Source organism: Hetaerina americana, unplaced genomic scaffold (assembly GCF_022747635.1).
Source record: "Hetaerina americana unplaced genomic scaffold, ioHetAmer1.1.p SCAF_3, whole genome shotgun sequence".
Taxonomy (NCBI): Eukaryota; Metazoa; Arthropoda; class Insecta; order Odonata; family Calopterygidae; genus Hetaerina; species Hetaerina americana.
In genome coordinates this window covers 105626516-105652290 of record NW_027286874.1, presented here as the reverse complement: position 1 = coordinate 105652290, position 25775 = coordinate 105626516, and the positions used below count along the sequence as shown (strand labels likewise).

General features: G+C 36.1%; 1 protein-coding gene across 1 annotated transcript; it reads right to left on the bottom strand.

The window, feature by feature from the left end:
* Positions 1 to 4156: 4156 nt before the first annotated feature.
* On the bottom strand, positions 4157 to 25749 carry LOC139690544 (pyridoxal-dependent decarboxylase domain-containing protein 1). Its single transcript, XM_071588012.1, has 16 exons — positions 25650 to 25749; positions 25220 to 25393; positions 24827 to 25056; positions 23692 to 23881; positions 22838 to 22985; positions 19588 to 19715; positions 19000 to 19071; positions 17396 to 17548; positions 14709 to 14810; positions 14519 to 14590; positions 14286 to 14393; positions 13836 to 14000; positions 13039 to 13360; positions 9183 to 9335; positions 7604 to 7765; positions 4157 to 5376 (listed from the first exon to the last, which is right to left on the bottom strand). Exons 1-16 carry the CDS (start codon positions 25713 to 25715, stop codon positions 5111 to 5113), a joined length of 2511 nt encoding a protein of 836 aa, XP_071444113.1. The 5' UTR covers positions 25716 to 25749; the 3' UTR covers positions 4157 to 5110.
* Between the last annotated feature and the right edge of the window lie 26 nt (positions 25750 to 25775).

Genomic DNA, 25775 nt, shown 5'->3' with positions numbered 1-25775 from the left:
AAGTCAGGAGAGAACTATGCATCCAGAGTTAATGGAGACAACAGTAGTGGAAGTTCCCCTTCCAGACCTCTAAAGCCTTGCTCTATGAACCCTGGGATAATTTTAATTTTTACCCAATACACAATCACTATGAAGTCTGCAGAATAAGATTCATAAACTGAAATATTTGCCGTCCTCTTCCTAATGCAAATATAAGGATGAGAAACATTCACCTGCTTTCTTGTGGTATTTTGGAACCAAAGAAAATATGCTTTCAAAAATTTAAAAAAAGCTCATAAAATAATCAAAATGCATATTTGAAATTATTCCAACAAATAACTATGTAAGGGTGTTGCATAATTTTTTAATCTGTCAAAGTTGTTCTCTATGATGTAGAGTGGGAAACCTTTGGCAGGAGAGGAAGTGATGAAGAGTTGGATTGGTGCAGTTTAACAAACACCCAACCAATTAGAGGGAGGATGCTTTTTTTGTTTATAGAGCCAGGTGGTTTCCCTCAGTCTTGTCAAGCCCATAACTTAACTCAAAACTAAGGCTCTAGTGATGAGTGGTAATAAGTAGGTGGGTTTGGAAACAGACATGTCAGTATTTTTATTCTATTTGGGATTTTAAAGCCAAGAAACTTCGGATGTGTACCCAGAATTGAATGAGAGTAGACTTTTTTATCTACCTTACTTCTGTTTCAAATTATGATGTTACCCAAATTTCCCTAATTCAAACCATTTATGGAGAACTACATATATAACATATGCACTTCTATGCTACCTACGAAAAATATTTTTAGCACCTTATATTTTGGTTTAACAATTGGATTTCAAATATAATGTTAATCTTGGGTAAAATATAATTAATTGTCTCCAGCACTCTAATAGCTTGCCTAACAAAGGAAATCATGTTTTGTGTTCTGCAGCATCATGAATTCTAAGCACACCATATAAGACATGCGAAATATTTTGGCATATGGACAATTTACATCTTGGTCCACATTTTAAGGCAAACTTAAATCAAATTATCATCAAAACAAAAAATATTAAACAAGTATTTCCACAATATTTTACATTTTACTTTCTTGGAAAACAATCAGTGTAGTGGTCATTCTAACGTTTGCACTCAAGTAATTGATCAGGTAATGTATGATGTCATGAGACCATGTGGGACAGATAGATTCAGCTTGTTTACCTTCATAGTTCTTGAACCTAGCACATAAAAGAATCACTCCTCTTTATATAGATATTTAACCTCCCATTTGAGTGCCTTTTTCCTTGCCCTACCCTCTAATGGAATATTGTTGTAGTGTTACAAAGATATTTGGAAGACCTTTATGTTGTTGAATGTTATTCCCAAAGGATTATTTCTTTCAATTATGAAAGGATGTGAGGATGCCTGATTACCCATTATCAAGAATTAGGATTTCCCATCTCCAAAACAATATCTTTCACTATCCACTCCAGCAGCATTCCATGTACAAGGGCCATCCAGAAAGAAACATCCGTTTTTGTGTAGCATGAGAATTAGTGAAGAGAGCTGAGTGGTCGCTGCATTGACGCACACAGTAGGCCAGTACCCCTTAAATTGCATTGGTTGGAAGGTCGCACCACTTGTTGTTTGTTTACAATAGCAAGTAAAAATGAAGATTAATATTGAAATTCCCGCCAAATGTGAAGTTCTATTTGTGATAAGGTTTTTACTAATAAAAAACTTCAACCTGCTGATATTTATCGGGAAATTAGTGCTCTCTATAGGCAAAATGTTATGCGTGACAAAAGTTATGAATCAATGTTTCCATTCGTTTGAGAGTAAACATAAATGTCCATGATGATGACCAAAGTCGCTGCCCTTTACCGGTCTGTGGTAGAGAATGAACGGCACCTGAAAATTGATGTTAAGTTCATGAAAAATGGCATTTGACCATATCTGAAATCTTTAGAAAGTTTTCCACAGATTTCTACAACTCTTATGCGCGGAAACACAACTGAAAAGTTAGGCTACTACATGTTTTGTGCTCACCTTGACGAGGAACTTCAAGGTACCATCACCGATTGGCTGCAATCTTTTGTGGCATAATTTTATACCAAAGGAATATGAAAACTAGTTCAGAGATATGACAAACATTTCAATGTGTTTGGCAAATACATATAAAATAGAAGAGATATATGAAAATAATTAATGTTCAGTACCTATTCCAGTGTATTTTCTATAGCATAACAGAGGTTACATTCTAGACAGCCCTAGTGTTTATATGCAAGCTTTCGTTTCTATTATAATTTATGCAATGAGGAAGTCAGTGTGAAATCTGCCCTGTGTACTCATCTACGAGGGTCATCCGGAAAGTAGTACCCGTTCGTGAAATAAAAAGACAAAAGTAAATATTAACAAACATAAAAAATTTTATTTGAAAGAGGATACTTTAAACTACTTCTCAACATAATCTCCAAGCAAATTAAGGCATTTGTCATAACGTGTGACAAGTTTCTGTATTCCTGCTGCATAGTCCTTCGCCGCCAGCTCATTGAGATACGCGAGGGACCCATCTTGCACAAATTTTTGCATAATGCAGATGGTGTTTAACAATTTCATGAACAATTGTTCGAGAAACATTGGGAAAATGCTCACAGATGTCATCAATTGTGACGCGCCGATCGTTCCTCACGAATTCGTCAACTGAGCTCACCAGTTGGTCTGTAATGACAGACGGTCTCCCCGAACGCTCATCGTCGTGTGTGTTCCCCCTCCCCATGTTGAAGTTGTGACACCACCGCCGAACAGACGACTCGTCCATTACATTGTCTCCATACACCTCCTTTAATTGGCGATGAATATCACATGGGCGAACGTTTCTTGCATTGAGGAATTTAATCACTGCCCTCACTTCACAACTGGCGGCGTTCTCAATTTTTTTAAACATTGTAAACAATCACAGAAACAACACAGGCAATGCTAGCGTCACGCAACTTGGCTCAGAGAAGGCAGACAAGCCACTGAAGCTATCTGACCTCGTCCAGCGGCTACTCGCGTCGTCAGCACTTCATGCGGCACGAACGGGTACTACTTTCCGGATGACCCTCGTAATATGCATTAGTACATACATTTGGGTCATTGGGCATATTTTTCCCCATATACGAGGGCGAAAGTCAACACATTTTAGCAGAATTAATATTGCCCGAGACCACCATCGACTAAGACTTTTCAGAAACCACCATAAATGTTTGAAGGAGAATATCCTGAAATATTTTTGAGAGAAGAAATTTGAAGACTTAGGATATCCGAGGGATTTGATCAAAATCTAAATTAATTTCCAATCCCTCCGTATTAAATGCTCACGGACCTCGAACTCATGTTAAAGGAAGTAAGAAATAAGACTAACTTTCCACAGAATTATGTGGAAATGCTAAGTCTTATCTGTTCCTTCCTATATCATTATAATGGAATTCTACAAAGTATTTGCCTGAAATATCTCTCAAACATTTTTACCTTTCTTCCTAATCCCAGTAACTCAACAGAAAAAGGCTGTACATGGTAATAGCACAATGTGTTGCTAAAAATCTGAATATTCAAGATAAAACATTTCCACTTCTTTGCACAATGGTTTAGACACCCCAGCAGCAGTTCGCAACTTTCTAATATTATCCAAAATTAAATACATTCATGATATTTGCTTTAGTATGGAAAAAATGTAACTTAACAGACCAATTACATTTGGAACAATATTAAAAACCAAGACAATTTGGCCCACCCTGGTCAGGATATCATTTCAATTTAAAGATTTCTAGGAGGACGAAGATGATAACCATTATACTATTTTATGTCCTCCATATTACCCAGATTATTTAGGCAGATAATTTTTCATAGCAATTAAATGTCTCGAGTGTGCAATACTCACCACTGTGTCCACCATGAATTTTACAACATTAACCTTGGGTCTTTTGAAATAAGACATCTTTTGATGACAACTCAACAAATCAGGGAATTTCATAATTAGGTCATTCCTATTGAATGTTCATTTTGCAGCTAATCTTTACAAGTATGCAGCTGTTTACCCACAATCTGCAACCCAATGGATATATTGGTAGCTTTATACTTGGCACTCTGAAAATTATTGATTGACACCTACAACAGCGCATGAGAATAAGAGGAAAGAATGTTAATAAAAATACAGAAGTAATTAAGGATTTTTATACTTTTCTTACAGATACAATGACTGGAGGCATCTTTGGTATTTGCAGGAATCTGAGACTTAGAACTAATTCTCAATTCCACCTTTAAATTGTGCACCTGTGCTACCTAGAGTTGCACTTTCACAGAGTTCTAAAAAGTCTCTTGTAAAGATCACAATCAATCATTAGTTAAATTAAAGACCAGGCTAAAAAATGCAACATTTTTATAACTACAAAATATTTTACAATGCTCCTCTTCACTCTGGAGATAATATTTTAGCACCAGCTACAATGAACCTGGAAATATCTTCACCTGTTGGCAAATAAGAAACGGAGCATTAATTGTGCTATAAAATCAGCCTGACAGAATGCAATTTTCTAGCCATGCTTGTGGTTTTTAATAGGAAATGAAAAGCTGCTATAAAATCTTCTGAGCTGAAAGTCCTCCCTTTCCTGAAGAGGAAATTAGCATTCCTCTGCCTTAAACAACACCAACAACAAATCACAGAGTAGGGAGGTAGGGATGATTCTTCACCACATCCACCAACTTCAATAAAAATTTACTGTTCTTAGAGATGTCAACATATCCCTTTTCACTCCCCTTTTGCAAATTATGGCACCCTAAGTATTGCATGAAAAATTGAAATCTGATCTCTTCAAGATTATTGGAGCAAATATATATTTTTATTTATATATATATATATTAAAACTCTGGGTTATTGTAACTCAACCCTTTCTAGTGATATTTACAATGCCTCTTAAACAAAGCAATTTTTCCTCTTCCTCCCTTTTAACCTACGGTGCTCTAAATTCAGGCCCAAAAAGACCACGATTGCACGTAGATGAAACAAAAAAAAATCATCTGAATCTTTAAGTGATAAAAATGGGGATAGGCATTCTTTCTGGGGACTGAAGTGATAAATAATAAAAAGGGCATAGCAAGACAAAACGTTTTCCCACTAGGAGGCCGGAGGCGGAGACGAAGTATTGGTAGAATTAGAAACAGCTGTTACAGGAGTCCTTGAATTGGGTTGGTTTGATCCAACAATACTGGTTCCCTGAGACTGCTGAGAAGTTTGCGAGGAGGATCTTGAGTGCCCAATGGGAGGATTTGGGACGACGGGTGTTTGGACCAATGGCTGTGGTGGACCCCTTGTGCCTGGGGGCGAAGCTCCCTGCATCTGCATGTGGTAACGATATATGTTCTCTGTGCTCTCCACGACCCCTGCAACGCAAAGCACCATAGGCATTAAAATGACTCACACTGGCTTACTTGAGACACATTTATTTTATGACAATCTGGGAAGTGTTTCAACAAATTGACAAGAATCCTACATGACTAAGAAGTTATATAAACTGCACAGGAAAGTCAGTCAGGGTGTTGAAAACCCTGAATTTATAGATACCTAATTTACACACTTCTCAAATTTACATGACTTATTATGACACTACAGCTGTTAACTGACCTTAGATGCACATTATTTCAGTTTAATATTGATTGATATTTTACAAGGGTTGAAAGATAGTAAATACATTGAAAAAGATATATTGAAAAACAAGCAGAATTTGGAAATCCTTTATCCGAAGTACATTCATACCAGCAAATGTAGGAAAACTTGTCGTACCAAATAAACTTTCATATGTGAGAAGACATGCTAAAAAATGTTCAGTTTGGCCTTTTTCATTTATATTTAATGCTCTTTATTGTTTAAACAAATCATTCATATAATTTGTTTAATTTTAATCATGCGAGATATTTAATTTATAAAGCAAAAGTAACTTAATAATATGACATAAAATAATTTTGCTCCAGCCTCAATTAAATCTACACCTTAATTTTACATATTTCTGCACTGGTATCCACAAACATTAAGTGAGAATGAAATTAAATAAGTTTCACATCTAATTGAGGCATGTAGGAACTTGGGGGGAAAAAGAACGGAATAAATCTGGACTTGGCAAGATATGAGGGGGGGAAGGAGGATGAACTACATAATAATTTAAGCACCTCACTTGGAATCGACATAGATATTAATTCCCTGCGATTAACCAAAAAGGTGTGTGGCAGGGGATGCAATCAGCAGGTGGGAAGGGTAAGTGAGACAAACAGATAGGGGAGAGGAAGGAAAAATATTCAGTAAAAAAACTATCAAATAACAAGCAAATTTTTACACATGCTGGAGGAAGGCTTACTTCAAGACAAGGGCTAATTCACCTAACACACTAGGAATTTGTCGTGGAAAAAAAGGATAAAAACAAATCACAAGCATTTATATGACAGGCCTCCACCATAACAACACAGGCCAGGCAGAATTGAAAAGTAAGAAGGGGAAATTTTACTTTTTAATGGAAATACAAATAATGGTCTCTGCCCCTAAAGCCACAGGTAAGGAATGTGACACACTGCTGTAGGCAGCCCCCCCACAGAGAGGGACTAGGGATGGAAGGGAAAGCTAGAAAACAACAAAGATGAGTAGGCAATATTGTACCAAGCACTACATTCATTAAATGACAGTCCCATTTGGTCATGCAGGAAGAGATTTGAAAACAAAATACAAGAGATCAGGGAAAGTGCATGTATTTGAATAAAACTACTTAACCCCTGGATGCATGCTCTCCACAGGCCAATCAAGTAGGAACAGCAAAATTGGCAAAGAATTCTATCATGCCATTCCATTAGGTTATTCACTCCGACATGCAATCTCATTTTAATCTTGAATGAACTAGATGGCTGCCAATAATGAACTACAGTGGCCATCTTTTGGCCAAAAAGAGGCTACTTATGAAATGCTTCTATTTTGATATATAAAACAAAATTGAAAAAATCAAGAAATTATGCTCTGTCAAGGATGACCATTACATTATCAGGCATTTTCTAACATGGCAGAGATGAAAACAAAGGCGGAAGAGACAGAGAGCTTTCAAAGACCACTGCATCACTGTGGATATTCAGTGAAGCATGTGTTCAACTACGTGTTAGAATGTCAGTGATTTGAAGCATTTGTTAGGCATTGAAGCATGTAACACATGACTCAATTCATTCAATTGCCTAGCTAACAACTAGCGCAGAAAACTAGCAGTATGAGGAGCATAAATATTTATTGACACTACTTTTATTATTTCGAACTTCATAAGAAAATGGTGAAAAATATAAGACAGCGATACTGTTGAAATATGACCCAGCATTTGGAAGATATTGGAAAAGCTACCACCACAGCATAACATTTAAATTCTAGTAAATTTGGCTTCATGATGATCATTTTGAATGCCCTTTTTTTAGCTCTGCCATTAATTGGTCAATTGATTTTTAATGAATGCAAATAACTTTTGGTATTTGCAAAAATGTTGATGCATCCCCAAATAAATGAGAGCGCAGGTCATTTCCATTCATTGGAAAATTAGATTTTGTTTCTGCATGCAAAATTGAGCAATCAAATTCCATCTATCATTACCTGCAGTCAAATTTAGACTCCTTCCTTTTATGCCACCTTCTCTTCCTCTTGGAGACCACCAATTTACTAATGAGCCAACAAGAGGCACTTGACGAAGAATTCCCTCTTGCCATAGTCTTTCTTCATTCTCCCTCTGGAGATCCAGGACCACTGCTTCGATTCCTGAAGTAGATCAATAAATGAATGTATTTGAACACATAATCGCCGACAGTAAAAAAGGAAATTGATTTATATTTAAATAATGACATCCCTCGGCCAAATCATTGAAGGAAACTATGAGGATGGCTTGAACTAGTTCCTAAACATAATGTTCAGTTATGGATTGGGAAGTTTGTTCATGATTATAGCAAAGTATTGCAGCACATCCCAATGCAGTAAGAGGGGGCGCGGTAGTCCAGTTGGTAGAGCACTCAGCAACAGGCCAGAGTGCACGAGGACATCATTGGGTGATGGCTCTGATCACCATCACCCAAGCTATGTGATTTCTCAGGCAACAGATCTTCCTCAGAAACCACAAGCAGCACAGGGAAACATTTCAGGCCCGACAATGGTCTATGTTATACCGCCAGTCAACTACTGGAATGGCAGGTAATGAATTGGTTCTTTCCTTGGCTCAATGGCAGCCATAATGAATACCAAAATGAAAAAAAAGTACTTAAACAAATAAAAATTCTTACGCTGCTAGTTTTTCACATACCATATTTTTCCATCAATAACGTACGCATTATTTTCTAATAATGTTCAGATGATTGAAAAAAATGACAATGTGCATTACGTAACAAAAATTGAAAAAAATTCAAACATGATGGATAATATACATGTATAAACACAGATGCGTGGCATCTACACACTTTCAAGATAACTATGAAGCCCTGGGCGTGCGGTATCTATACGAATTCATGATAACTACCAAGTTCTGGGTGCGCGTTATCGATTGGAAAACACGGTAATTATTTTTACATAACTAGTTGCTGCAGTTTCTCTTCATAATTAAATATTCTTTTATTAACCCATTGGTTAACACATTTTGCTATATTTTTATGACAAAAGCTTAAACAAATCAGATTTAATCAGACAGAATCAGTAAATGAAAAGAAGAAATAAAAGACACCATCTCTTTACGTGTTATAAAAGAAATTTCTTGTTTTTGTGGGCCACTGAAAAGAACATTTGTGATTAATATTTGAACCACTTTATACTCTGATATACACAGATGGGAAATTATTCAATTAAATCCCTCCAACTGCATCTTTGTGGCATGTCAAATTCACACATTAGGGTAAGGGGTCCAGCTCCCTTCCTCCACCTCTGCTTATTTCAGAAAGACCCGGGACTTGAAAAATTGCACAGTTTGGGTGAAGCTAAGGGTGTCCAGAGTCGCCTTCAAGCACAGAACCCGGACCCTCCAATCATAAGTTCAGCACTCTATCCCCAATCCTACATCATAAGTTCAGCACTCTTCCACAATCTACCACATCCCTTTCTTTTCACCAGAAGGATGAATAATCATCATCCACCCATAATACACTACCCAATAATAATAAGAGGCAACTGAGTAAAGTTTTGAAGCCAAAATTACCTTTCTTTACTATTTCAGCCATTGTCTCCAAATAACGTGAAGATTCCTCGACTTCACGACCCATGCACACCACAAGCCCCAGGAGCTCCTCAACATCGGTCTCCGCTGTAACCATTCCAAAGCGTACACAAGCCAGACCATCTTCTCCTTCCCCTGCAAGAGTAAGTGATATTCTAGATGTCACTTTTGTAGTGTGAGAAATTGTGGCGACAAATCTGCTGCTGAAGGTAGACAAAAGATATACCAAAGCAAAGTATATCACCAAATTAATACCCATTCTTCATTCTCATTCATGAGAGTGATTCCAAACATGAATTTCATTAGGCATAATGATAGCACAAATGTCAGAGGTATAAACACACGTATAAGCAAATTGAAAAAGAGAGATGTGTCCAGCTTAAAGAATTATGAACAGTTCAAAGGTTGCAGTCCTGAACAGCAAACTACTGTATGCATGTGAATTGATGACAATGAGCATGATTAAAAAACATTTAAATATTAACTAATCATAATTTTACTGATACATTGAAAACAGGTTAACACAGTACATGACAATACAAAGAGACAATGAGCATTTAATTCAGTATTCATGTTGCTGTGCGTAAGAAAGGTCATCATCACTCTCCATCACTTATTTTCAACAAATTGAAATTGAATATAAAAAATAAACTCACTGTAAATAGGTTTAAAACTAAACTGCTGCTATTAATCAAGTGCTATTTGAGTGCGGATGAGTTTCTGAATGCTAACAGGTGATTGTCCGCTATTTCACAAGCAAGAGAGTGTTTCAGTGTGTTTTTCAATATTTTATACAGGTTCAACGGCCACAATTCATTTAAGTGTGAATTTTCCTTTTTTTTCTAATTCTATTTTCTGTGTATTATTAAGACTATGTTCTACATCACACGCCTGACCAAGAGGACAATATAATAAATAAATATACATAAAAGATGACCAACCAAAACTTTCTGCATGTGCTGCAGTCCATGAAAATGGATGACAATATTTTTCTGTGACTTCAAATGACAGTTGAAATGGATCTTACATGATACCTTATCCTTATATATGTAAACACAATAATCACTTCAACCAAACAACTTATTGAATATATTCTGCATATGATTTTAAAAAATCAACAAAAGTATTTACATAAATATTTTGAAAGCATATGATTACTTTAAGAGTCACTCTTTCAGTTGACAAATCTACTTATTAATGTATAATGTACTATTTAAGTTTTTCGCCACTAAGCAATTGGCCCATTTTAAATGCTCAGTAAATGATTTTCTGGTAGATAATATCTCTGGGAAAAATAAGCATTTTCATATAACTGAGGATTATTTTGTGCAACAAAAGCGCATAATATACTTGATAGATATGGATAAATAAAGTTATATAAACATTAAATATTATTGCTCCTCCATCCTAACAACCCTAAAAAAAAGCAGTATGATTGTAGCGAAGATGGGGATGTGGATAAGGAAAAGTTGGTGGAACAGAGCAGTCATAATATTTAACTGAAGGTACAACCAATTCTAGGCTTAAATGCAAATATACTGTGGCGTTCCTCAGCCACAATCCTATTTCACATCTACCGAGGCAAAATATTATGTTTAAAAATTAATGATCGGTGTTATAATTTAGCAAAACTGAAACAATAAAATGAAAAACAGCTTCCACATTCCAGAATTTAAGCTGTACCCAAAACCATAACCATGAACAACAATCGGGACCACAATAACATGGCACCCAATGGCGCAATTTCAAGCATTGAAATTGCGCCATTGCGCCATAAATTCAATTATCAGACGCTTAATTTATTTTCATTTTTCAAGCATTTTAATTACCACAAACCTGGCAGATATGAAGGAAATAGGCAACTTGGGTGCCATGACCACCCATCATCAGAGAATACAGAATTGACAAGCGTATATTAAGAGATTGTAATGCATTAAAATAAACCTGGACTGTCGCAAACTAACAATGCTTAGAAAGTTACACCACTCTGCTTTCCAGTGTATTCGCATACATGCACCATCATCACAATTACTGTCCTTTGACATTACAAAGTAGGAAGTTGGCTACTCATTCGATGGCACCACTTGCTCATTTTATATCGTAGCAGATATACTTGCTATCATAGAAGAAATACTTGGGCAAATATCACATTATAGACTTGCAAGACAACAAGGGCTGGACGAGAAAAATGTAGTCGATTAACTCGAGGAAATGGGCAAGATGCTCGAATAAAAAGTTAAAGAAAATGATTTTGTTAAATAAAAACAATTTGATGCAAAGTTATTGAGCAATGATGATTTGATGGTGTTCGCAGATCACAGAAAGAAATTTCCAAGATAGAAAAGGAAGTCAAGATGCAGAAAACGTCAGAAAAGTACAAGACTAGAAATATGATGAAATGCCATCAAGCGATTGAGACACACAGGCAAGTTTTGAGGCAAGATATTGGAATTCTGAAAATTTCACAAAGATATTCAGGGGAGCTAAGATGACTATTCATGCTGCAAAATTGTTTTGCAGCTATGAGGAAAGAAGACCAGCCACTCAAATATCACTGGACAAACACACATGAAAAACTAATGATATGCCATTGTCTCCTGCAAAAACTGCATGGATACTTCTGCACACACTATACTTCTCATGCTTATCAATCAGTTTCTTCGATTAAATGATATCATTCGGCAAAAGTTCTAAAATTGCAACTTTAAATTAGAAAATTACAGGGTCCGTACAATAAGTATCGTGACTGGTTCATTGTAGCTCCACTGAACACAGGACTTATTTGCGAAAACAGAAGAGTTACTGTTGAAAAAAATATTCAAGGTGTAATCGTCCAAAGGTAAAGTGATGGCAATCATCTTTTGGGACTCACAGGGTCCAGTCTGCCGTGATTTCCTTGAAGATCAGAGACCATCAATGGCCAGTACCACTCAGAGATGCAGGAAAACAAACTTAAACCAGCTGTCAGGAGCAAAAGCTGTGGACTCTCGGCAAAAGGAGTCATTTCTCAGCAAGACAACGCCCACCCTCACATGTACCAGCTGACCCATTATATGCTTCCAGAGTTGGATATGGAGGTCTAACTTCTTCCTGCATACAGCCCAGACTTTGCCCCATCTGATTTTTGCCCATTTAGATGACTCAAGGACGCCTTACATGGAAAAATAAAGCCAACAATGTGGAAGTCAAGGAAACTGCAAAAATGGCTTTGGGGCCAACCTTAAGAATTCTTTGCCAAAGGAATAAGGAAGCTTCAAGAAAGATGAGAGAAGTACATCAATGCTGGGGCCGATTATGTTGACAAACAGCACAAATTGTGTAAGAATCCAATAAACTGTTTATGAGTTATGATGATGACCATCCTCTTATGGAAAGAAAAAGAGCAACTTTGTTAATTCCTTTGCTTGTACTTTTTCGAGCCTTACCTTCTATACAATATATAATACCTTTTGGCCGTGGGGCAACAGTATGGGAGTGAAAGAAGGCATTTCGGGATTGGACAGGAGAAGGAAGGTGCGGTTTCAGGGGAAAAAGGTTTTGCGCATCACATAAAATTAGAAAAAAACATGCTACACTCTCCTCTGGAATCTACATATTACATTCTCCTCTTGAGCCTTTGCATTACAATATCATCCTAAAAAGGTTTCTACTGCAATCACAATCCTATTAGATAGCTTTTGCTCATCAAAAACCTACCTTTACTGGTAGATTATCGATAATAATAATACCACTATTATACACAAGGGAAACTCTGGTAGAGACACATTTGCAATACACCAGGACGATAAGGAGCTCTTGGATGGCTCATGCACATTGAATATCACAGAGGAGAACATACCAATTGAGAAAGCAGCATCAGTACCACGAAGTCTTTCGACAAGTTGAGTGTGCAGTCGATTGAGCTCTTCTTTAGCCTGGTCAGTTAGCGGCATGGGGGAAGGTGAACTCGGAGGGGTTGAACTCTTGCTTGGGGATTGGGATGATGATGCCGATGTGGCCACAGGAAGGGTCGGAGTGGGTGGGGGTAAACATGCTTCTGGAATGTAACGCACGCCTCCCAAGCCAGCCCACTGAGGCATCTCAACAGCCTGCAGTCGAGGTGACGCCTCCACCAATCTCATAAATGTTTCCTTGTGGGTCACCGTAGCTGTCAATATTTCCTGCAATATGTAGCATGACATGTAAGTAATAGGATCATAGTACGCAACCTCATATTATATGGAGGTGAAAGAGTTCATAATTACACATTGATGGCAATTGCCATAATTTATGTCATCACAAAGAAAGTCAATATACAGTTAGACCCACGTCATCTTCATCACTCATGCAAGGTGTACTCAAATTTCAAAAAATTGTTCAGTTAATTATAATTTGGTTGTGTAAAGTTCAAATATTAATTTGTTTGAAGAGGGTTTTGTAATAAATTTGTTTGAAGAGGGTTTTGTAATAAATACTTAAGCTTTATGTAGTTCACAACAACAATAAGGAAGTACTTATTACATTAAATGGTAAATTTCATGCCATTTTCTTGTTTTAAAACTTTCACATAATTAAAGATCATAGGAAAGAAAATGAGACATGAAATTGCCTCAGTTGAAATCAGTGGCAATATAAGACTGCATTTATTTTACTGACCAGCTGCTGTTCCAAGCACGAAATGAATTGCTGCATATCTTCATGACTTGGTGTATTCACGCTGCCAAGTTCAAGTGGACAATAACGTAGAACCACTCCACTGGTTTCTAACTCACATATCTCAATCGGGACATTAGGAGCATCCCTCTGCAGAATTTGACCCAACTGGAAGGCAAAATACATTTCTAATTATTATGCGGTCATAATTACCAACAACATTATGTTTTTATCCTGTCAGTAGTAGTCTTAGGATACTTTATAGAGAGATGTTCTCCCATTAGATATCACTCCTTACAGTTCTTTATAATACCCTGTCATGAAAAATGTCATGGCCATGGATAAATGGTATCAACTGCTATTGAATCAAAACATTTATTTGATTTAAGGACACTCAACCAAAACAGATACTAATAGAAGGAATATTAAAACTTATATCAAATAGAAACTCACCCAAGAATTTAATTTGTCATAATAAGGAGGAACTCTCTTGTTATCATCCTTATATCCTTCAGGAACATACTGCAGTACCACTGTACAAGCCACTACTTCAAAGAGAATCTGTTAATAAAAAATATCATGTCAGTGTATATGATACTTATCTGAGAAAATTAATACAAAAGACATGGTTAGGAAATTGGATCTTCCTTAGAAAATATAAAACAAAATAAAAAGTCAAAACTTACAGCAGTGCTAACAGGTTTTGTGATGAGATCTGACACAGAGTAAGAACCTGCCTCCCCACCCGGTTGCTGATTCTAAATATTGAATAATCAAAACATTATTAATTTAATTAAAGTTTGTCAGCCACACTCGGTCACAATCACAGTTATGAATGGAATTATATGCAAAATTTTACAAGACATGGTTTCTCACCAAAAGTCTCAGGTTAGGATACTTGGAGAGTCTCTTCCAGAGTTGCTCGCTCGATTCAAAAGCACGTCTCAGCCTTGCCTGGATTCCTTCACGTCCAAGAGCCTAAGCAGGAAAACAGCTTCATCACACGTTTTGAAACTCTTAGTGCCAAGAGATTGAAAAAGACACTGAATAATCAGACTACAGGCACATTGCAGGGATGCAATACTATTTGATCATTTAAATTCATCTTTTTACATGATTAGGTATTAGGGGAGGTGATCAAGGCCCTTTGCTTCATCACAGGGATACGTGGGTAATTTGGTATCAGTACGATGTTCAGGGTGTGGGGGAAAGGAGAGAAACATGGCATTGGCATTAACTCTCTTTTCCATGAAAGGTACTAAGTAGCTCACAGTTTCAACATTTCATCCAATAGACTGCACACTTGAAAAGCTCCTCACAAAGCACTCTCAAATAGGGATCGGGATATCACTAAATAATCCTGCCACCTCCAGGATTTAAACCTGGAGGCAGCAGGATTTGGGGCATGAAACAACATTAGCAAACACACCATTCCCATCCCCTTTTCATGCTATTCTAGGATGAAAGTCATCAAATAGCTGATCAACACTTAAAAACTTAATCAAAGAATTTCAACTTAATAGATTTCAAGGGAAACCTTACTTTCATGTCATTATGTAAGGTCTCTTACATTGATTTTATCAAATACTCTGGATTATAATTAAGGGGAGGGTCAGATTGGTGCAATCCATGTAAAACTTGGCTGTCATTAATGATAGGAAATTATTTATACTCATTTCTACTTACAGTGAACCCACCATAATCCAGACAATGTGGAGTCAGAGGATGTATTTTTCACTCCTATTCTAGAGGGTGCATAGTTGACAAAACTTGACATGACGTTATTTGGTGAACAAGACACCTCAAGCGTTAAAATATATTATGCAAAGATGACACAATCCTATTTGAATTAAATAACTTTTAATGGAGTCAACCGCTAATATGCATTTCAATGCAACAATTTCAGATTGTAAAAATCATTCGCCTTGACCAGGATTGGCGCAATGATCCCTGGCGAGGCAAATGATCTGGGCCAATGATGGGCGAGGCATCCTCTTAAACTCGGAAACTACAAAATTTCTGAGTTTAAGAGGATGGCATTAGCTTAACTGGCTAAAGCACTCGGCCGGACATCAAGGGATCCAGGTTCAAATCCCGGTCAAGAATATTCAAACCAAAAATGGAAAATATTTAATTATTTTTAAACCACACTTAGAGAAGATTTAAATATTGTAATAAACAAATACACATTCATGTAATTTCTCTTTTCCATGATTGGCAAAATATGTACTAGACTGCAGAGATGTATGGTAAGAAAGGAGAAGTGTTTTGAAAAAGCTCAGCTTTCTTCTACGGAGTTCTTTATAAAATACCATCTACTGTAGAATTTTCAAATATTCATAAATTGATACATGTCCATGTCAAATGTTTTATCTATAAAATTGATGATAGCAATCAGGCTATCCCACAACTTCAAGATTTCAACTGATTTTTCAGCAGTTTCTGCTTAAGATTTAGAATATACATTTCTTACCGCCAAAACTATCAGCTATTTTTTCTTCTATTAATGTCTGTCAATCCAGATAACCTTCATCAACATTAAATTAGTTCTCAAGATTTTTAATAGTCAATGATATTTTCCCTACAGACTTCAAAAGTTTCTAAGAATCTTCACCTTCAGACCCTTTGAGGTAGAATTCAACCAGCTCTTTTTATGCAAATCTGCAATAGTGGATTGCTTCACTTCCCTCCAAGAATCAGCTCAGTTGAAACACCCAGACCTCAAATAAATATTTTTTTAAGTCTTCATTAGTGTTCTCTTCTGTTTTCAATCTAATCATCACTTAACTCTAGCACTACTACGGCTTCATTCAAAAACTTTCATCTTCACACTCTCTTGAAAGTAATAATTACTCCTTGATTCATTGTCTAAAATAACAAAGTTGTATTTGGGAGCACAGAAAACAAACTTAATCTTACCATACCCGCTGGACAAATTGTTAATGTCGGTATTGGAGGGGGATGTGACCAAAATAAGAACTGCTTTAACCTCATCCATTGGAAGTCAAATTTGGGAACAAAGCGATTACAGAAATAGACCAATGTGATAACTCCGATAAACCACATATTTTCCGAATCTCTATTAAGTGCAGGGAGTTCATTACTTTCCTCAGAGCTGGGGTTCATAAAACTTACCCTCAACAAAACTATTGAAAATGTGGCTACTGCACAAGTAGTTCAAAGAGACATAGAGTTCACAGAGACCATCTACTCACTGATTTTTCATCCAGGAACCTTCTATTCAACTAAATAATGGGTTTTCTAGTAAAGCTGACCAGTACAGGTCATTTTGACCTGCATTACATTATGACATAATTGCAAATCATATTCAGCCATCAGTGCATGCACTTTTATCCTTAATGATTAAAATGCATTGCTATTATCAGCAATAGTGATTTCACATGATACTATTTTATCCCAAAAAATTGTCCCCTCCTAACCTGCTGAAACTAATTCACAGTGAAGTCCTCTACATGTACAGGTGTGCATGTGCTGGGTGCTCTAAAATATAAAAATGCCTAAAAATATAGTTAATTATAAGATAAATCAAAAGACAACATTACCTGTAATGATGCCCAAAGGGAGAGACAGCTGAGGCGAAGGCTGTAATGCTCAGCTGCGAGGCCAGCCAGAAGAGGGAGTGTGCCTTCCCGAGAGGAAGAAGATCCTTTGCCACCCCCTCTGGCAGCCGTTGGCTCAAAGCGACGGTAAAGAGTCTTTTACCTCAGTCAAGGGTATTACTTTAAATGACTTGTTTTGCACTTTTGAGTAAATTATTGACAAGATATTTTATTATTATTATTATTTGTGACCTACCGTTTACATTAGGTTTAGCTGGACAGAGATTGATAATTGCTACATTTCATAGCTCCATCCGATAGGACAAAACTTGACAGCCAACACTAAACTAAGCTCTTCTTCAATTCAGCATACTTCCTTCCACCCTTCATTCTATCCAACATGCCTATACTATTCCTACCCCTTACTTTCTTGCTTATTGATGTTTTCATTTCCTTTAGAAATTCAGTTAGAAAAATCCCCATTTCCAACATTAGTATTTTAACCTTAAAACCATAATCAATGTTCGTGAATTTTTTAAAGTTTTGGATTCTGCAAAGCATTCAGAAATATAAATTTCTACAAAAAGTATTACTACTTATTTGATAACCACCAAAAAGATTATATACAATTTTAACTCAAGTAAATAACCTTGAAGAAATGAAAAAGATTCTCTTTAAGCAATGTTTTATCAGGAGAAATTATCTTGATAAAAATAGAAACAGTTAAAAAATACAATTTGTAATCTGTATTGATTTGAGCCACCTTCCCAAAGTAAGGATATGCTTTAATACACGGGTAGACTAGAAGAGGCAGTATACAAACTGAATTTTACAAGCCTGAGTGCATATGATACGTCAAGAACGTAATAGCGAACAGAACAGGAAATACAATATTTAAAGCACTTCTGTAACTGCAATATATTTCAGCTTACTTTTCACTCTTGATTTGAAATAAACCCAAACGTGATATATTATCATTGGTAGTCTGCCATTTAAGGTAGGTTTTTAATGGATATAAACAGAAAAATGATAAAATTATTTATTTGCATATCCTAACAAAATGCAAATGGATACCCAAGAGTGCAATAAATGCTTCTTTGATTCTGCATGCTTCCTTCCTCCCTTGATTTCATCTAACATCCCTATCGTATTCCTCCCCCTTCCTCATTTGCCAAAAATTCTCTTCTCTATCAGCCTTCAACATCCCATGGTCAATCAATATAGTATGCTTTGCGTCCACCCTACCTGCCTCATTTCAATTTCTCCCAACACTCTTCTCTCCAACCCCACCATGCCTAGCACTTCCTCGTTTGTTTTCCTCTCCGTCCATTTCACCTTTCCCACCTTTCTCAACACCTGCATTTCAGAAGTTATTTCCAGCAAAAATCTCCCATATTTGATTCATCATATTGTAATATTTCATTTTAGGTGGTCTTATTGATTTACAGCTAAGTGAAGACTAGTAAAAAATTTTGGACGAGTCACATAGTTTGTGATTTGGTTTTGAATCATTTACATTAAGATTCATACTGACCTAAAGAGAGGGTATTTCAATCTCTTCAGCAAGACAAAAGTCTACAAAACAAAAGTTACTAAACAAAGGATACAACACATGGCACAGATGGAATTCCTAACCAAGTTCCTAAAGGCAGGGTAAGGCTGTCGGCTATTCTTGATGGCTGAAAGTTAAGAGGTTCATAATTAATAAATAAATATCAAAGACAATTTCCCAAATTAAGCTTAATTAATTCATGCTTAAAAAACCGGGGACAGCTTATAAATAGAAAAATCAAAGGAAGGACCAAAATCAATCTGGTGATTTCCTTAAAAATGTTCATAGATTTGGTATTACCAAATTATTACTTTGGAAAATTAGGATTCTACTAAAAAGCTATACTAATCCAAATTATGTTCAATAGGCAAGGGAAATTACGTAATGAAGATGAGACAGTGGAACTGTTTACAAACTTTTAGCTTATAACATTTACATTTGATAAAAAAGGCTTATCCTCTAAGTTTAATTCATGAAAAAATTAAAACTCTGATAAATATTGAACTTCCTCTAAGGCTAATAGCTATTGTAAGGATATAGAAAGAGTTCAAACATTTGCTGAGACAAGTGTCATGATGAAACCAATACGAGAACAAAGAATACGTGGGTTAAAATAGTACTGGGGTTTAACAACAGGACATACCACATTTGGGACGGAGACCATAGCCAAAGCTGCAAGAGCATGGCCACGAACATGAAGCCAAACATCATTTTGACGGCACACCTCCTGTAGCCTTTGTAAATTATCCACATGCCCAGCTATTGTTGTGCCTGCAATAAATCCAAGTGATTGCTGACATCAAACTATAATAAAATTATATTTTGTAAATTTTTACCAACATTATAAAAACAGTCAAAGCTCTATACACTTACATTCACTCAAAATATGGATAGTTAAGCGCTTATTTTTCCCTCCATACTGGAATAAGACCTATATACTTGAGATTTAACACAAAACAAAATTTTGCAATTTTAGAGAATATTATCAGGGTGCCAATTGAACTGGCTAGATAAAACTCTCATTTTTTTACATTTTTAACATCTGTACAATTTTTTAATTCAACTGACAGAAGTTCAGGCTTTTTCTGCCTCTTACTATTATAACTTCTTTGCTTGGCTCAAGGCTTAAAGTATATTGACCAGAAAATCATACATCAATGTCCTTTCCAGTGCATAAATATAAATATATTTAAATAGAAGTTAGCTATCACTTTACAGGAGCTGATTGACCAGAAATAAATTTGGAAACAGGCAAAAATTTTCCTTTGGATTTTCCAATATGACCAATAGATAAAGATCATAAGTGTCAAAATGACCCACAGAATTTTTCTTTACTTAAAGCTACTTGAAAAGCAATGACACATGATCATAATTCTTGTAAAACAGGGTACAAATGTTAAAAAAAGCAAAAAAAAAGAATACATCCTGGTCAGTAATGGAATCTGAAAAAAATAGCAAGACTAGACTGCACCAAGCAAAATGACCACAGCTGTCGACACACCCTAAAACAAAAAAACTAGAATGCACCAATCCTTGACATGGCATCTGATTTTAAGCATTAACATAAGACTCTATATGCTATTACATTAAAGAACATTCACTTTATCATGCTGTCAGTTTTAACTATAGGAAAAATAATACCTACCATGCAAACACTAGGAATAGGTGCCTAACTCTCAAGGCATCACTCTGTAAACTAATAGTACACTCAATGTTCTACCCATCTGCAATTTTGTGGATTGTTTTTTTTACAATTCATAACATGTCCTAAGATCATATTTATTATAATAAATTTTAATATTACCATAGTACAAATGGATTCTTCAAATTCAACTCTATGTGACCTCTCAACGCCAGGCCATCACAACAGCACAAAATACCACCTCCAAAACAAACTTATACTCGTTGGTTTATCTTGTCATACATTTAGTAATATCATTCAACAACATCCCACATCATTGGCTTGAAGTTACCTGAAACTCCACAAGCTTTACAGCCAACATGTTTCAACTAGACCTTGGATAAATTCTGTGGCAAGTAATTGCCCTATTAAGAACTCTCCCAATCCCAAAAACTACTATGGAAGGGGAAAGAGGTCATGTCCTGGAGGACAAAACAATGAATATCAGCTGTATCCTGAAATTTCTTCATGACATTGGCCTTCTTCATCAACTACATTTTTAAATCATACAATATTCTATTTGGAATAGAAAATGTTCCTTGTGTTTCAGCAAATTGTTTTACAATGCAACAAAATTCTGAGTAAATGTTATGCTTTCATTTTAAAAACAAATATTTTCATCAAGAATGAAGCTGTGAGGGGGAAAATAGCTGTCCACACACTCCAACAAATAAAGTACTCTACCACTCTAAATTCTAGGACTTAAACAAATAATGGTTCTTCATGATTTGGGCCTCACAGATACAGATCCATTTACACTTTCTTATTCGGTGTAATTTATTAAGAGATTTGCCAGTGGGAGCTTTTTAGTGTTCTTTTCTGAACTGAGAGTGAGGACTCTTCTTTTGCCATAGAACTAGTATGCCTATTCAATTTTTTTGGGCTTGCCAGTCAAAATGAATGATTACTTCATGCAAATAGAGCACTGCCGTAAAAAATATGCACGTCTGCAAGCTCCATAAAAGTTGGGGTGATTTTGAGGGAGGCTGTCATCACAAGATATATCCACCAGTTTGAATTTATGCTCGCAGAAGGTAGCAAATATCAAAACAAGGGCATTGGTGGGTGGGGAGGAGTCACAAAAATTTCAGCTCATGCATTATCACTAAAAGCAGACCACTAATCAGTATACTCATGAATTACACCCTGCCTGTGTTATCAAGTTTGCTCTCAGTCATGTGACTGACTTAGATATCTTTCTGGCAAGCTTAAATGGATACATTTTTAAATCTACAGTTGCGCTGTACATTGGCCCTGGCAGACCTGGGTTCTTAATTCTAAAGTTTTTCTACAGATAAACTAAATGTCAGAACATTGGCACATAGACATATTTGGGAATAGAATCCATGTTCCTAAAATAGGCAAAGGAATAGCTGGGATATGCAAGTCCTCTCCCAGAAAGAGAGACTACCTGTGGCAGCACAATATTAAATATGCACTTCTCTAATAGAGTATTTTTATAGCACAATTTGCAATTTAGTAAGGGTTGCATTATAAAAATAGCTGTAGTTTTATCTACGGTTTACAATTTATTTTACAACAATATTTAAAGTATATTCAACAGATTCAGGCAAGATGCAGTGGAAGTTTGTCATTATGAGAAATAAATTCTGTTTAAAAGGGCAAATTTGTTTCTCATAATATTTAAATCATAAACAATAGGATTTAGAATCTTGCAAGCACAAAGAAGACTGTGAAAAAGTTGCTTTTTTTAAGAAAAGGTAACTGCTACATTAACTCCCTCAAATTCGTCGGGAATTTTTTCACAATACTTTTTATGTAACCCAGAAAAGGATTGATTTACCCTTCATGCGCATGGCCAGGTACATGTCTCAGACCCCAAGGTTAAGATGCAGATCAATTGAAAAAGCAAAGACAAACCTTTGGAAAGTAAAAATCAAATGAGTTCTCATGGAAAAGAAACATCCATTACAACAAGATGATCCTTCACAGCCCACTTCCCCTGTTTTCATTTGGGTTATTGAAGAGTGGAAACTTCTGGCAGGAACGCGAGCCAGAATAAGAGAATGGAATGGCCACGCAATCCAGCAAAATATTTTTGCAGGAAGAATACCCCCTTTTGATTACTGTTACCCTTTTCCCCAATTCCCTCATGCATATCTGCTCGTGAAACTGGACTTGGTCTTCATGCTACCACAAATTGGCCAAAGCTTTAGAACTCTAAGGTACATTTACGAGGAATGAGCTTCACCTGCATCTGCTAAAACAATGAGAGGGACCCTCATTGCTGCAATGTCTTCATTCATCAGCCTTTCCAGAGCAGAGACATCAATTTTCTGCTGTGAACCAAAGACGGTATTGCAAGGGACAGGTTGAACACACATCAGTGAAAGGCCCAGCTGTAAAGAAGTTGACAAGAGTGGTGTGAGACTGAGAGTTCATTTCAATGTGGTCTGTGCATGCAATATACTTGAATTCAAACTCAGTATATTTTTCAATAAATATTTTACAGAGCAAACGTGACACTAAAAGCACATGCTCCACGAGCAGCTCTGTGTGCAATACAACTGGCTAATATGCTGGAAAGTATAGTCAAATATTTTTAGGTTCATTAACACTTCACAGCTGCCTGCAGTAAACTTCCATACTATTGGAAAGCATGGCCAGATTTTACTTTTGTAACTGTAATTGCTATTTCAATTGTTTTTGTGTTGAACTTTCAAAAGGTATTTTTTGTAATATTCTGCAGACAAAAATGGTGATTTTCTCCTCGTATGCACAATAATTTTTTGTTACCATCAGCATAAATACCATGCCAAAAATGTACAGTAACATATTTATAATAATTGGTTTTGAAAACGAGGCACGTGCATGAATCTGCAGGAACAAATTTTAATTTATATCATAGAGAGCTTTAACTATCTTTGAAAATAAAATGAGATACTTATCTAAACCAATAACATTAAGCTTGCGATAAAACATTTCTAGGTGACAAATGTGGGAAAAAACCACACATGTGGACATGTGTTACACAAAACAATAATCATACAATTATGTACTATCATAAAAAAGGTAGAATATGACAGATTAGAAATTGTTAGTCACCTGTCGACATATCTGCTGGACCACTCCAAGGGGAGAAGCTACACTACTATAAATAACAGGCGTTTGGTTGGATAAGGCCTCAAAACCTTCCTCCAGATATCGAGGATATTTGTAATGGAGCATCATTCGGGTAACACGGACAACACCATCCACCACATCATCGTGAAAACATGCAGAACAATCAATGAACCTAGAATTGTAACCAACAAGCTTAGAATTGACACATTAATTTAAACTAAAACATTTTACAGAATTGACAACTATGGTAGAAATGATGACTATGGCATGCCAAATCCACCCTCAAACTATTATCTCCTATAATATAGCAGCAGATAACCAATTACTTATTAATTAGGGCAGGTTTATCATGTGATAAGGCTTTCTCAGGGCCTAAAAATGAGGAGCACTTTCAAAACTTTCGTAATTAATCAAATAAGTTCTATTATGAAGTGGCTTTCACTGCGCATTCAATTTTTAATAATTAACTCAGTTTCAAGGGCTGTGAATTACAATTTGCCCGTTTTTAATTTTGTTCTTTTTTCAAATTGCATTATATTGAAAAATCGGTACTGTTGAAAATGAGGAACAAAACCTACAAAGGCAATTATGAAGGAGCTAGGGGTGATGCTGATAATGAGAAAACGAGAAACAGACATCACCTTGTTTTGGCATTGAATCATTAATTCACCACTGATGAGGAGAAACTAATTGTAGTCAAATGCTTGAGAGATGAAAGGGTATGAGTGTGAAAGGAAGACTTTAAGCTAAACTAATGAGCATTGTACCAAAAATAAGGGTGCCATGAAAACATATTTACTATACACACTTCAGCATGTAAAGGAAGGTACTAACTGTATGCTAAATATGCAAAAAAAACAACCTGTAGACCCTTTAACTAATATCAGGGATAAGAGGAGCGCTTCATAATGATCACTGTGGGCAAGAAACCAATATTTAATATTCTGTCTTAAGGTTTTAGGCAAAAATCATTTGCATTTGAATTTGAAATACATAGTTTCTGCATTACATCATCCTGTATTACAAGACTCCTGTAAAACTCAAATAATGGCTTCCAGTTTACACCATTGGTTTTTGACCAGACAAAAAAATTCCCTTTAACACAAAGTTAACTAACCTAAAAAGATGGCTGAGCCACCGAGTGGTATCAGATGCTATTCTAGTAGCAATACGTTGCAAATGGTTCCGTTCCAGACCACTTGAGTACGCAGATAAACTTTGGCATACAACAGCTAGCCGTGACACGCTATCCAAGGAAGGCAGGCGAGCAAGACTTCTAACTGAAACGTCCCCACTATCCTCTTCTTCATCTTCACCGAGTGGAGTATCTTCATGGGCTATTAGATCCTGTGATAAAAATTAAAACATAACGAAATACAAACTATGTTTCTCACTTTGTTTAAACACTCAAAGGTGTTCACAAATATAAACCAAAACTGTATTAAAATGAGATAGAGCCTATGAAATTCAGATATGTCAGATGATTCCGAAAACTGAGGGGCACACTTACTTGAATCAAATTTACGACCTCGCTTGATGTTTTGCTAGGTCGAGGCAGAAACCCATGAGTGTTCTTCCAAACTTGGCCACCAGATTGGTCATCTTTTTCAACTGCTTCTTCCAATCGACCAATAACTTGGGAAGCTTTTATTTCAATATCTGCCACTGTTGTGTAAGTAGCCATCTACAAGGTAATAATCGTCTTTTATTAACATAACCTTATCAGTTAGCAGGTACAAAATATAAAAACATTTTAAGCATTGATTAACTTCCAAAAACACTAAAATTTTAATGAACTTTAAGTAGAATTAACTGAGATAGGGTTTCTGTAAACAAAAACTATATACGTCTTAACTGCCACGGAGTGTCCAAATACTACAATTTAAACAAAACATAAATTGTTAAACAAGTACATAACTACTTAAAAATCATACACTTACTTCAGCTTGGCTCTTTTCGGGTATTTCTGCTATATTCTCTGGAATGTTTACGCCGGGTTCAGCCATCGTGGCAGAATTATACGTCACCTGACGTCAGCGACTTCAGCTTTTTGTGGTGAGTTGACA

Coding starts and splice junctions, on each gene's coding strand:
- LOC139690544 (XM_071588012.1), bottom strand. CDS start 25,715: ATGGCTGAACCCGGCGTAAACATTCCAGAGAATATAGCAGAAATACCC. Junction 25,057..25,219: donor AGGTCGTAAATTTGATTCAA/GTAAGTGTGCCC, acceptor TTTTTATCACAG/GATCTAATAGCCCATGAAGA. Junction 23,882..24,826: donor TGGCTCAGCCATCTTTTTAG/GTTAGTTAACTT, acceptor TTACAATTCTAG/GTTCATTGATTGTTCTGCAT.